The 14183-nt window shown below is 37.1% G+C and overlaps 1 protein-coding gene across 1 annotated transcript in view; it reads left to right on the forward strand.

The window, feature by feature from the left end:
- The window catches only part of AVEN (apoptosis and caspase activation inhibitor), a 101267-nt gene that overhangs the window by 22799 nt on the left and 64285 nt on the right, over window positions 1–14183 (forward strand). The window contains exon 2 of the mRNA XM_072864775.1: window positions 976–1156. Within this exon, the coding sequence (XP_072720876.1) occupies window positions 976–1156 (181 nt within the window). The remainder of the gene's footprint in view (window positions 1–975; window positions 1157–14183) is intronic.

The following is a 14183-nucleotide window of genomic DNA, read 5'->3' on the forward strand; positions in this document are numbered from 1 at the left end:
AATGTTTGGGAGCAGACGTGGGAATCTCTTCTTTCTTGACTCCCTTACTCCATCTCTTCAGAGCTTTAGACCTCTGCAGAAAGTATCTTGTACAGAACTTTTCTGGTTGCTCTCAGTTCTCCTCTTGCCTGTTGACTCCTCCTTCCTCCAGGAAGCAAATCTTTCTGTTTGTGAAGCAATAGTCATTCCAGCTGAACCCCAAGCTCTGGGAGAGGAGAGCTCTGTTGATGCAGAGGATTCAAGGGAGGGCAGTGTTTTCCATGGCTGTTGAGTACTTGTGGCAAATGCCTATTTTGCTTGCTTGTTAAACTGACCCTGCAATGAGTTCTCATTTTGACCCTATAACTTCTTAAGAGTTTGGGCTAGTAGATTGACTGCCAGCAGTCTATTTAATTTTTCCATGTGTATTTCTGTAAAATGGCTTTCATGAAGGAAATTAATTTGCTTATTTATTCCATGTTACTTGAGTTAAGACCCTGTAGTTGGTTCTAATGGAAATTCTTACATAGATCATCCTTTCTGGATGTTTTTCTGCAGTATTTGTTATGTTATCTTTTTCCTATTCTGCTCTACAAACATCAGTTCTTTCAGTTATCACTGCAAGTATCACTGCAACACTTGGACAGAGACACTGGGATTAAATTCTTAGTTCTTCTCCCTACACATTCCTCTCAGTTTCAGGAAGGAAGCTGGGCTTCCAGAATGGGAGGGAAACCAGTGAACCTTGCATCAATGTCACTGCTTGACCCATGTAAGAACTGAAGCTTCACTAAGTGCTTTTAATTATACTATTGATGAATTACATACAGTTCAGGAAGATGGTACCACCTGATCTAAAATTTTGATGGGGATCCAGGCTGATTTGTCGTTCTGGGTTTTAATTCTGTGGTTGGAGCTTTGTATGAATGACTGTTTAAATACAGAACAAAATGCTACTGAGTTGCAATGGCTTAACTGTCCATTTAAATGTCACAGGTAGTGGAGGATGACGATACTGAATCACGAGAGGAAGAAGAGAAGGAAGAACTGAAACACTATTCAAGAAGAAAGATTTTTTCCAACTGGAACCGCTATGAGGATACAGAAAAAGAGGGACAGAGTGAGCATGGGGAATCACAGAGAGGAACAGACTTCAGTGTTTTGCTTAGCTCAGCAGGTAAGCATTTTCTACTCTATAGGTAGTTTTTTAGTTTTGCATTTTGAAATGTTACTACTTTTCTGGCTGTTGTCCTTGATGATGAAACAGGACCCTAGAATACCATTGCTGTCTGCCTCAGTAAGTGTGCCATCGATGTATTTAGGAGTGTTCAAAGTCTCCATGGGAGCAGCCTTATAGCATACAGGCTGCACCAAGCATTGGCAGATGGGGAGTAAAAGAGGGCTGCTGCATTTATAGCCTTGTGAAACTATGTATGGGTCTGAGTGCGTGCAGCAGCCAGTTACTTTGAGCCTATTCTTGCTGACAATGAATTTCTTACCGATCTTGGTCATTGGGTTGCTTTCCAGAAAACAAAAAAGGTCGCTAGTATGACTAAACACAGCAAAATGGTCAAGCAGCTGCTTGCTGTTACTCATTTTGACAAAGATTTGTAATCAGCACTGTACAGATGTGTGCATGAATAGCAAGTGTTACTCTCCTTGAAAATAAATATCAGTTGTTTTCCCCTCTTTTAAGGACATAATAGAAGGAGGAGGTGGAGGGACAGGCTGTACTAGATCCTTTTTTTTTTTTTTAGGTATACATGAATAGTATGGGCAGTTGCACAAAAAACAGTTACCTAAAATTATTTTAGAAACTTGATGTGCCATTGTGTTGGAAAACCATTTAGTAAAAAGCTGCAAACAATGTATTACAGGGTTTTTTTGAGCAACTTGGAAGCTCTGAAATCTCTCAAATCTAAATAATTGGATTTTTCAGCCAAAGCTTGGAGGGGTAAATGAGAAATTATGTATGGTAAAGAAACAAGGACCAGAGCTTGCTTTCTTTGTGCCAGAATCAATTTCTGAAGTTCGGTTTTGCATCAGCATTGCAGAATTGGGCCTAAATTGCCAGTTTTAATCATAGGATCATGAGATGTGTATTGACTTCTCTGAATGGTATGTTGCATGGTAAACAGTGTTGGAGTCAAGATGCCTGGTACGGACCTCAGAGCTGCATAGGTAACATAGCCTGGGGAGCAAAGTATATATCACAACTCAAAACTTTTTAAATCAAGAGACTGCTGCATGTTGCCATGGTTCAGCTTTTTAAAACAAACTTTAATATCTCTAACTTTATACTTTAATATCTCTAACTTTATACTTAGCCTTCCAAATGTCTTTACAATGTTCTGATGAATAGTACTGTTGAACTGAGGATATAAGGAAATACTATATATTTCTATTAATTGGTATTTTTGGTAAGTTGTACTCTGATACAGTATTACCAACCCGTTTATTTACTCTGTAGATTCTCTTAATGCCTAAAATTAAAATCTTGTTAGTTAGTATTCTTACTAGTTATTAATTCTAAATCTTTCATTTAAAGAGTGCTTTACTTTGTTTTAGGATATATTGTGACTGTTCTTGATATTAAAATAAATTGATAAGAAACAGCAATGAAATAAAGTATTTTGTTTCAGAGGAAGAAAAAAGTACCTTCTAAACAATAGTGCAGATTTCTTGGAGTCACATAAAGCAGTGTGTGTCGAGGGGTTTCTTCATATGGTTTCTTTGGCTTATGTGCGAAAAATGAGAGTACAGTGATCTTTATTTCTGGTGGTCTGAGGAGAAGCTTGCACCTCTGCTTTATTCGATAATTTTGACTTCTGTTAGTATATTGCCGTTTAGCATGCTGAAGTTGCGCAGTGGATCCGATTCAATTGCAACAAGCAGTTAGGGGAGAACTGGAAAGGGAATGGAGTTAAAGTGCCATTTTTCATGAATGCAAAAGCTTAGAAAGGTCTTGCAATTTACTATTAATACACAACAATGTAATTAATGCAGCCAGTTAAGAATCCTTTGTCAAAAGCTCAGATTAAAAGCCTGTTCTCCTATGTAACGTTTAGGTTCCATAATATTGAAAGCAGGGTCTTAAAGAGTGTCATCCTTCAAGATACAACTTAGATTTATTTCCAGAAAATATCCTGTTAATCGAATGAGACAGGGTAGAAAAAATAGTTTGGGATTATGTAGTAATAAAGACAGAATTAATGATAATAGTCAAACTTAAATGGAGGAATTCCTGACATCCAAGGAATTAAAATTCCAAGCTTGGTATTTGTTTAATATTTTGTAAATGTGCTTCTACATGTAATTTTCTAGTTAAAATCAATGAAAAAAGTAGCAAAATGAGAAGACTAATACTATGTGATATGGGTTTCGTGTTGATAATTGGCAGGATTGGAGCTTTTAAATCTAGTACGTGAACATTACTGTTGCTTGAATTAAGAAAGTAACAGAGTTATGGGTTGTTATACTGTATTTTTACCAGTAGTAAAGTGGGATATTTTTTCTGAGAGGGGGAGGAGGGGGGGGTTTGCAGATATTTGCAGAGGATGATAAGTCTTTAGGGTATTTTTTTAAATGTTTTTTCAATAGCTTCTGAAGACACACACTTTTTAAAATTTTTGCCTATACTTCCAGCTTGTCCTTGCCTCAAGCCAATCTCCAGTACAGCACTGATTCTGTCTTTTCAGTCAAATATTTAGGCCTGACTAGTCCCAGACTGTCTCTGACTGCAACTTGTCTCTCTGCTGTCAGCCTTTGCCTGCCTACTAATTCTTCTCACTCTCCCTTGCTTCTGTTGATTCCCTCCCTCCCCCGCCCCTTGTCTGTGTTGCTGATTCCTGGTGGTGGGTCTTTTCTCAGTCTTTTGTTGTGAGCCAACTTCCTTCCACATACATTCACTAAAATCCAGCTCTGTCAGATATATTCTGTCCCTTGCTCTGTGCAGTCCTGGTGATCCCTAGTTCTGAGTTGTTCTGCCTGGGATTGCTCATTTGGCTTAATTTTTGTCTCTACCACATCTCTCTACCACATTTCCTACTACCACATTTTATGTTCCTCTTAGTTTCTTTCCTTGTCTAGTCAATCCCAGTTTATTCTTTCAAGCTTCCAGTTCTAGTCTCTACTGCAAGCTGTTTTCTCCATCTTCCCTCCACACGCTCTGTCGGTATACCCTAAATCCTACCCAGGTACCCAACAATATGAAGTGACAGGCCACTGTTTTCAACTATGGTAGGCATATTGGCATAGGTGAGGTTGCAGAAATATGCAAGACAACACTTTTTCTTCAGTGTTGTACCTAATGCCTGTTAAATGCAGGCTTCTCTTACAGTGAAAATCTGGCTCTTCACTCATAACCAGAGGTTAGAGGAAACTTAATTCAGTTGCCTTGCACATTGAGAAGACACACAGAAGGTCAGTGAGGGTGGACTGTGTGGTGATTGGTTGTTAAGCTCCAGCAGATCTTGCCAAAAAATACGTACAAACTCTGATTTCTAGAAGCTTGTAGCTTGGCTAAATCAGGTCAGATTTTTCACAAAATGAGCAGAGTGTACCTCTTTCATACAAAAACATCGTCCAGCCTGATTTCAAGTTGCTGATTCAGGGCAGGAAAATGGTTACAAGTTTTCAAAGGAAGAGCTTACAAGGGCTTTTTTCCCAGGTCTTTTCATGGTAGAAAAATGTTCCAGCCATTCTCTCACTTTTAAAAAAGGTGGTGGTGAGGGGAGGGTGAGGAAAAAACTACCTGAAGCAGACAATTGACATGGAAAATTTCAGACTGAATAGTTAAGAGCAGCTGAAAATAGTCTTAAGTAAGAACAGCCAGGTGACTTTGGTAACAGCTGATGTCACTAGCCTCACAGAGCTTCTTTGTTTGGGCTTATTATATTTGTGTGTAAAGTAGGGTGATAACTTTAGTTTTTAAGTCTGTTTCTTTCTTTTGTTTAGCATTTTATACATTTTTTTAATTAACCTTGAAGATAGCAAAGCAAACTTTTCTGTATTGCTTTTGATGTCTAGCTGATGTAAACTACAAGTCCATTGTGAAGCCTTCAGGGAATATGTCTTGAATCAATTTAGTAAAAATGCTGTTGAAGCGTAAAGAACAAGAGAAGTGGAAGTGATAGGATAACCTTACTTTGCTAGAAGAATCTTGCCACGTTTGAAGAGCTGTCCTCATTTTTTGACTGACTAGGGTTAAGTGTCCCAAAATAGATTTAAGTCCTTCATTAGGTTTTTGGCTGTGAGTAGATGCTTTAGGTTTAAAAATACGCTTTTAAAATCTCATTGCAGAGCTGATCAAAAGGTATCCAGGGACCTGATCACTTTCCTGGTAGGCACCACCAGTACAGCAGCCAAAAGCTGCCGACATACATGCCTCAATAACAGTGTGCTGAGTTGCAGGATGTGATGACTATCAAGATGAAAAAATATAATTTTGGGCATGAATTTTTTCCGTTTGGTTTTTTGGCCATGGCTGAATGATTCTGATGGTCTTAAAGGGTAATAAAGAGAAATGCTGTGTAGTTCAAACAAAACTGGCAGAATGTTTTTGATATTGTAAGAATACATATAATTTCTGTAGGTACCTAGCACTTGAATACAATGGGAAATGTGGAATAAAAATCAAAAGAGCAGTCACTGGAGCATAATAGTAATGAACAGTAAGTATAGGGATTGTGAGGTAGCAGTTACTTTCCGTTCCCTAAAGCCCTGTTGTTTTGGTTTTTTAACCTCTTGCTTTTGGGCCTCTCTGTTTAATTTTGATGTGTCTATTGCAATACATTGCTGCATTTTTGTCATTTTCATGGTCAATACATACAGGAGAATTAGCAGTATAGAGAAGACTTGGAAAAGCTGAACAGATAAACTTGTGGAGCAAGGCTTGTGTTAAAAATAGGTTTTCCTTCAACTTTTCTACCTTCAGTATATACTGACAGAGATTTGGAAAAAAAATGTAAAGTGAAGAGTAAATAGTATTCTTATTTTTTATGCTAGTTCTGCTCAAACAAAAAGAATGGGAATGGCAGGGCATGGTTCAGATGCTAAAAAAGAATCCTTTGAGTTTTAAAATTCTAGAGAATAGCTGAAAATCAGTTTTCTTTACAGAACTGCCTAAGTCATTGTTGATTTGGATTACTGTATATATAAGGGGTCGCACTTTCCAGTCGTATTTGATTGCCAACTTCTACTACTTTTCGTTTTGTATGTCTGTTCTGTGAAATTATTTATGTCCATATGTCTCCAACAGAAACTCTGTTTCTGCATCTCTGTTTCTTCTACCATTGAGGTATCTAGACTAATGAAGAATTGTTGTTTATCAGCTCTGAAAGCATTATTGCTCTGTTTGAAAAAATAGTGGAAAGTATTTTTTTAATTCTTTTTGGATGTCTTTATGACTGCGTGTGGAACAGATGTGTTTTCAACTAGTGCATTTTATTTGGTGAGAAATTCAACAGATGCAAAACTTCATGTCCTTGCTGTTTACCAGGTGACATGAGCTCCATGTAGAACATAGAGGTATTGGTTACTTCTTATCACTCATCAACAGTTTTAAGATATTAGTACCAGGTTACTGGTCTTGAAAGAATATTACACTGTTGCAACTAAGGATTGGTAACAGGTCACTTGAATATTCCTAGTATATGCACTCCTGAAATAAACAGTTAAGGGCATGTGCTTTACTTGCATCTTTCCTCGTGTTCTCCTTTTTTTGCTACCTCATTCCATAAATGTTCTCTTGAGTTTCCCTGACATACGCTCCTTTCTTGCTTCTCCTTCTAGCCCTATTCCAGCACATCAGAACTTTCCTTTCGTTTTTGATGGTCATGTGGTAGACACCATTTCCCATCTATGGAGGCTCTTTATCCAAGTGGTCTCACTTCCACTTGCAAAGGTTTCCGTAGTGACAGTTATGCCCTAGGCAGTCTGCAACTTTGGACTTGTTGATAGACCTGAGAGATACTGGTGTTTTATGTACCTGTAGGTATCTGAAACCATAAAAAATGCAGCCTCTCCTCCTCTCCCTCTCTCCTCCCTAGACAAAGTAACTTTCCCAAACAAACAGAAAAAAGCCCTTTCACAATTAAGATTTGCAGTAAAATCACAGGACTTGGCATCGGTGGAAGCTGGTTCTCCATCTGCTTGGTGCTTCCTCCTGAACTGTTCCTAACATTACAGAAATTCATCTTTTTTGTTCTAATCAGACAAGCTGTCCTTTTTTTTTTTTTGTCTGAACTAAAAATAGGAAGTGCCAGATTTTAAGTATTCATTACATTTTCTTGATAAATGTATTTTCCTGTAATAGGTAATCTGTGCTCATTATATATGCTTTCATATCTGAGCCTTTTTTCCTCCTAAGTTTTATCTAAAATGTAACTAAAACTGTATGATTGAAGTATAGAAGTATAATGTGATTCCATGACTTGAATGCATATAAATGTAGGATAACATTTCTTATTTTCATTTTAACATTCTAATATCTTAGAACTAGGTGACCATATATGTGTCAGTGATAGTACTGCAAAACTAACGGTAAGTAATAAAAGAATAATCTGAAAGGTTTCAGTGTTTCAGAGATTTGTATGCTTTATGATTTAGGATTGAATAGAGTAAGATTCACAGATTAAAGGGGTTAAGTTTTGTTCCCATTAAAATCAGTGTGGTAAGCTTTTTCCCATTCTTTTAATTTTTCACACCTTGATTGCACTCATTTATTTGTTAAGTTCCAGATTTCTGGATTTAAAAAGTTTTCTGACCAACATCTTTCTCTAATCTTGGGCCTTAATCTTTTGCTGCTACTATATATTGATGGTATTTCTGCTGAATTGTGTTTAAGTATGTTTTGGTTATGAAATCACAAATCAGTAAGTTGAAATGTGGAACAATTTGTCCTTTTTCCTGTCGTGCTGTTGTCCTGTCCGCTGCTTGAATTTGTAGGCTTGAGAGCTAGATGAAAATGTCTACTCACCCGATTCACTGTTTCTCTTGTTTAATCATGCCCTTTGTTTTTACAATACCCCTAAAACCAGTTCTGTCTGACCAGGCCTCATGTTGGTCATCATGGTTTCTGCCACATCATCATCTCTGACTTTCCTGCTAGTGAAATCCCCTAACCAAAAGTGAATGACTCTGGCTCTTGTACTCAGAACAGTACATTTCGTATTCCAGACTTCATTTTCAAAATTCAGTATGTTATTGCCACTACACTCCTGTTCCCTTTCTCCTATTTTTACTTCTCTGTACTTATTTTCTGCCTTTCCCCCTTCCTTCGAATTTTCCTTTTACTCCATGAACTTTGTGATTTTCCTTGTTGCCATATATTACTTTTGATTGATTTTAATCTTTTCTTTTGGATTCCTTTTTACAATTCTGATTCTGAACCACTGTTAAATCACCTGAATTAGACTGTAAGCTTTTTAGAGCAGGGTCCTGAGCTATTGTTAAATCACCTGAGTTAGACCGTAAGCTTTTTAGAGCAAGGACTTTCTTTTGCTTGCTTGTAAAGTATTGGTTCTTTTCCAGTAATGACGTTAGTAGATATTACTTCTATGGTAATATTAAAAGGTGTTGACTGATTTGGAGGAGCTGTGTTTGTTTTAATTGTAATACTTTTGTTCTATCTCTCAGCAGCCTACATTAGCAAAAGAAATAAATAGAAACAGAAATTTTATAAAATTCTATAAAACCAGAATTTTTTGTTTATGGTAAGGTTGATAAGAGTATCAGATGTAGCAGATTGGTTTAATTGCAGAAGCCAGACTACATTTACTGTTCTGTTTCTCATAAGGATAAATTTATTCCTAATATCAGTTTACAAACAAAATAACTGTGATAGGAACGTTTCCTTGTTCATTGAAGGATGCTCCAAAGCAGTGCTGCGATCAGACTGCATGTGAACCACCATCAGAAAAGACTGACAGAACTATTCTTCTAGCAAGATTCTTAGAAATTTGTTTGCAGGGAGCAGTGCTGTTTCTAAACATTGTTTTTTGAGTGAAAGAAGGGCTGTGAAGTAGGCAGTGCTCTAAAGGACACAGAGTGCCTATTTCTTCCTTAATCTCAGTTGCAGCTCCTCTTTTCTTCTTATCCCATTTGTGGTCCTGAAATTCCTCCTTGCATTTGCAGCTGATGGCTTGGACTCTCCTAGTCCTTCTCTTCTCCTTTTAATGCTTTCTGAGTCACACCTCTTCATTTTGTCGTTGTTCTTTCCCTGATCTCATCCTGTTGCTCAAGAGTTCCTAGTTTCTATATCCAACTTCTAGTCTACGCTTTCTCTTTATCCTTCCCCCGCCCCATATTTTTGTACCTGTCCAAATCACATGTTGGCTCCTCATCTGTCGTCTTGCCTGTTGTTCACTCTCATCTCTCCTGGGAGTGGCATCTTTGGCATTTCTGGCTGTTGTATAGGAAGATGGCTCTTCTGAGCACGTAAAAGATTTGTCTTTTTTTTCCCCCAGAGGGTTTATTTCTTGTCTAGATCTGGGTAATTTTCTTGAAGAATGTCAAAGCATATTGAGCCTTGCCAAAGTCTTTCAGAACAAGAGTTGTATTAACTGTCTGTTCCACCCTCAAGGGAACTCTTCCGTTCTGTTGTTGTCCTTTCTTGCAAACCAAACCCTCTGCATGTGTAAAATTGTGAACTAGAAACTCTTTTAATAAAAAGCATGTTTGAGGGACAGAATAGGGTGCGAGTGGGGAGGAATTATGTTTTCTGTGGTTCTGACTCATTTTCAACCTTTACTGGAATGTGAATCAGATGACCTTCCTTTGACAGTACATACTCATCATCTCAGTTTATAAAGCGTGGTATTTCTGAATCTGCTGCAGATAATTTGGATTGTGAAACTGATCGTATTATCTCTATTTCTTTTTAAGCTCTTGATTGAAAACAGCCTGTGATAATGTGGTATTTTCTTCTTGAATATGTGCATGTGCTTCAACATGCAGAAAATGTGTCACTGAAAAGTATGTATCAGCTAGCTACAAAATGTAAGGGGGGAAGGTGGAAGAACTAATTCAAGATGGGAGTGCTTTAATAGGATGACATCATTCTATTGATTTTTGTGTCATAAAATTTTTGTGTCATAAAGGCTAGAGGCCATAATTGCAGATATTTATAGCAAAGAAATTTTCATTTGAGACACTTGGTTAACTTTCTGCTGGGAAAATGCTGGCAGAACAGAGGTATTGGAAAACTAAGTATTTTAAATTGACAGTTCAGTGGTAATAGGAGGTAAACTGGGTTAGATTTTTCTGAGTAAATAAAGTGCTAGGGGTGCAAGAGTAATAAATAGTCCTGGAGAGAAAGTCTATACAACTTGTACTCTTTCAGGAAAAGATATCCTGTTTGCAGTCTTCATCATCACCTTTCTGATGCCCAAGGAAGTGTACCGAAGTGGTTATAATGGAAAACTGCACTTTTGCCCTGGCTTCTTTACTGATGGAGTCTTGTTAGAGTTTTTTTTTTTCCTGTAGGTGTACTTTTTTTCTGAAGTTGTTGGAAGATAGAGTGCAGCATGACAGATGACAAATACTGATTAGCTTTTATAACATAAGATCTGCTTTGGGCTAACCCCCTTGTTGACTGAAATCCTTAGACACAGAAATAAGAGTGACACTAGCAAGACAGAAGTTATGCTTAACTGAAGAGGCAAACAGCCTTCAAAGGCAAAGAATGTTCAAAAATGTTTTGAATTTCTTATGTAGATATGTTTCTTAAAGCATGTTGCTACGCTATCTGACCGATTGGAAGACAGACTCGTTCTGAAAGCCAGTAACTACATCTCACCTGACTATCTTGCTGTCTGCACAGGGCTTTGTCACGATGTGTCTGTGGGCCCAGGGGAGGGGTGAGGGGCAAGTAGTTTGAAAAAGACTGGAAATTGAGACACCTTACTCAACCCAATAATATTAGGTCAGTCTAAAGACATCATTACTGTCCTTTGTTCATTATCTAGGTTTTCCACATAATGCTATGCTTCATTTTGGGGGATAAGTCATCCATCGACCTGGAAAAAAAAAATCTAAAATGCAAATAGGATCCTTTGAGAAAGTCCTTATAGTCTGGGACCTTCAGCATTGCCAGCTGTTACAGGTCTCTGAATGTTACTTCAGAGACTACTAACTTGATCTGTCTCCTGAAAAATCAACAAACGCTGCTCCTTGTCACCTTCTGTTTTATGCACGTCATAGGTGCTGGTTAGTTATTCCAGAAGTCTTTCTTAAGGCCTGGAGCATTCATTCTCTCTCAGTCTCTCACTCTCTCGCGCTTCTGTCTTGGGCGTGGTTAATTTTTGTACAGTTTTCTTTTACCTTCTCGTCTTGAAAAGCATGCTTTTCCTTTTAAGGAAAACAACAATATATTTGCTGCACCTTTCAGGTGCCCTTTTCAGGACTACATTACCCCTAGGACAAAAACTGACAAGGGATTGTATCCAGCACTTACTAGTGGTTTTATTTAATCTGTATTTGAAGGGACATGGTGCCACTGGCACAACAGTGAGAGTGGAAGGTGTTTGCATGTTCCCTTTCATCTTATGGTGTCACCTGTCACTTCAGATGGGAGTGGGTGCAAACAGTAACTTTTGTGTAAGTGGAGAAACTGACTCTTACCCCAGGTAACAAAATACTTTCATTTGCCTGAAAATGTGCTGGCTAACACTGCTTATTCCAGCCGCAAAAAGTGGACTCATATTGGCTTCACCTGCTCACACACATTAAATACCAGAGGAAAAAATCTGTACTTATTACCAGTCACATTTGTGAATTGGCTTCATTTGATGATGTTTTTCATCTCTAAGTAATTGTATATGTAATTATTAATTGCTTTAGTCATCATGTCCGTCACTACTAAAACATGAATTCTGATGAAAGCGGCTATAATTTATTTTGTATTTTCTCTTCCTTTTTTATGTTCTTAGAAGGAACCTAGTGGATGTCTGTCTTTTGTTTCTTGCGTGTCTCTGCTTCTCTTGCTTTTATGGAATGTTTGGTTTTGTTGTTCTGTTTGTTAGGCAGCTGTGGAGTTCTTATCAATAAAAATGTAATGAATTTGAAGTTGCTTTATATTTTGCAGCTGCTCTTGATAATAAATTAAGATCACCTCCCCTCTTCTGAAGAAATGAGTTTGAAAGACACTTCAGTGATATTATGGATTTGGCCCATCACCAGATATGGATCTAGTTGCCTGATTTGACTGCATGAATGGTGCAAAAGAGTTGGCAGGAACATGAAATGGAACAGCTGGTGAGAAGGGAAAGATCTTGGAGAATCAGGAAAATACTAGGATTGGTATTGGTAGTAGTAAGGGAAGAAGCAAGAGCTTCTTTTTCAGTGGTAGCATGCATGAGTATTGGATTAAATTGGATTAAAGCCAGATGCCTACTTCTGATTTATCTTAATATACATTTGCAGTTAGAATATTGACAGCAAGTAAATTTTCTCATGCAAATAAGAGACTATGGTCTCTCTTGCTTTAAATTTTCTATTCTGTAACTCCACATGATTCTGTCTGCTCCTTTTACCTTTTTTCTCTTGTTCTTTTCTTAATGCCTTATTAAGTGTTCACTTACTCTTATTTTTATATATCCTCTTTCTATCCCACAGACAACTTTATTTTGCCGAGTTGTATTTGAATATGAAAAAAGAGGAGGAGGGAGAGAAAGAAGGAGTAGAAATCTCTGAGAAGAACAATCTAGTCACTTAGAGGAAAATTGCCTACAAGTATGAGATGACTAAATTAACTTGTAGAAATGTAATCTGAAAGCATCAGATCTCATACCTGTAACTTACAAGCACACTTTAGCTTGTCAAAGAAAATTGATCTTTATAAATATCTCTGTGTAAAGTAACATTTAACTAGAGACAAAGCATTTTAAAGTCTCCAAAGTGTTTGATTTGGTCATGTTATCTTTGTGTTTAAAAAAAAAACCAAAAAACCCAAAGAACCCCAAAACCAAACCACCACCAAAACAACAAAAAACCCACTAGTGATTATAGGTGTTTAGTGCCTGTATTTCAAAATAGTTTATCTGTATCCGTTCACCTGAACTTTAACAATTTTCTTTTGGCTGTTCATGTATTAATAGTAGAGTCCTATAATAGTTCTTGGGAGTTGTCTTTCTGCAAACCTTTCTACTTTAAAGTATTTTAACATACTACCATTTTCTACTGCTGCAGTGATTATAGGAAACTGAGGAAGTGAGCAGTGGAACCCCTTTGGGAAGCAAAATTGGAGTATGAATTATAGACCTGTGTTTACAAACTTGCTCAGTACAGGGAAAGAGTATTTATGGTCTAAATCTTAGCATTAATTAAAAAAAAATGGAGGACATTTTTTAACTTAAAAAAGCTGCAGAGATGTAATAGTTTTTACCTCACAATTGCAAATGCTTTGCAGTGGTGACAGATACTATAGACAATGGTTTTTTCTAAGTATCTAGAATAAAATAATCTGGGCTATATTCCTGAAGTCTGTCAATCTCCCAGACTGGTTGTAAATTGAAATCATTTCATTCAAAAAAGACTAGTGAAATAAGTTTGTTCTGTTACAAAAATAACTCACTGAGCAAGCTATACTATATGATAAAAAGCTGCTGTAATGCATTTTAGAAAACCGAGGCATTGAACAGCTACACTGAAAATGTAATTTCATGTGACTAGAATTCATTTAATCATGAAAGGAAAGCACAGTAGATTAATCCAGGGAGAATATAACATGGACAAGGTATATTTTGGTGACAGTGATAGCGTACACCTACAATATCAGTCAGGAGGAGATGACGTCCACATAATGGCATTAGGGATGATTTATCTAATTTGCATTACAATAGGTAAAAGAATTCTTGAACAGCCTATTAAGGAGAGTATGTATAGGTGTTTAAGAAATGACTTTTTCTGGAGTCTGTTTTTCTATATCTGAGTTCTGACAGCTTGGCACTACTAAACTTGGAAATGGTTCAATTTCCTCCTCTCCTTGCAACACTTTTTAAAACATATATAATTTTAATAGTTAGGTGACACAATATTTGCCATTATTTGCCTTTAGATGTTAGAGGTAAAATACAACCAACAAGCATCTTTGAATTACAGTTCCGTCATTTTTTAACTTGCAAAATGTGTGAAATAGCAAACGTAATAAAAATTGGTTTCAGTAAGGTTTGGGACAAATTTGAGGAAGTGAAACTTGCTGTTGT

This window comes from Ciconia boyciana, chromosome 6 (assembly GCF_034638445.1).
Source record: "Ciconia boyciana chromosome 6, ASM3463844v1, whole genome shotgun sequence".
In the NCBI taxonomy this organism is placed as follows: Eukaryota; Metazoa; Chordata; class Aves; order Ciconiiformes; family Ciconiidae; genus Ciconia; species Ciconia boyciana.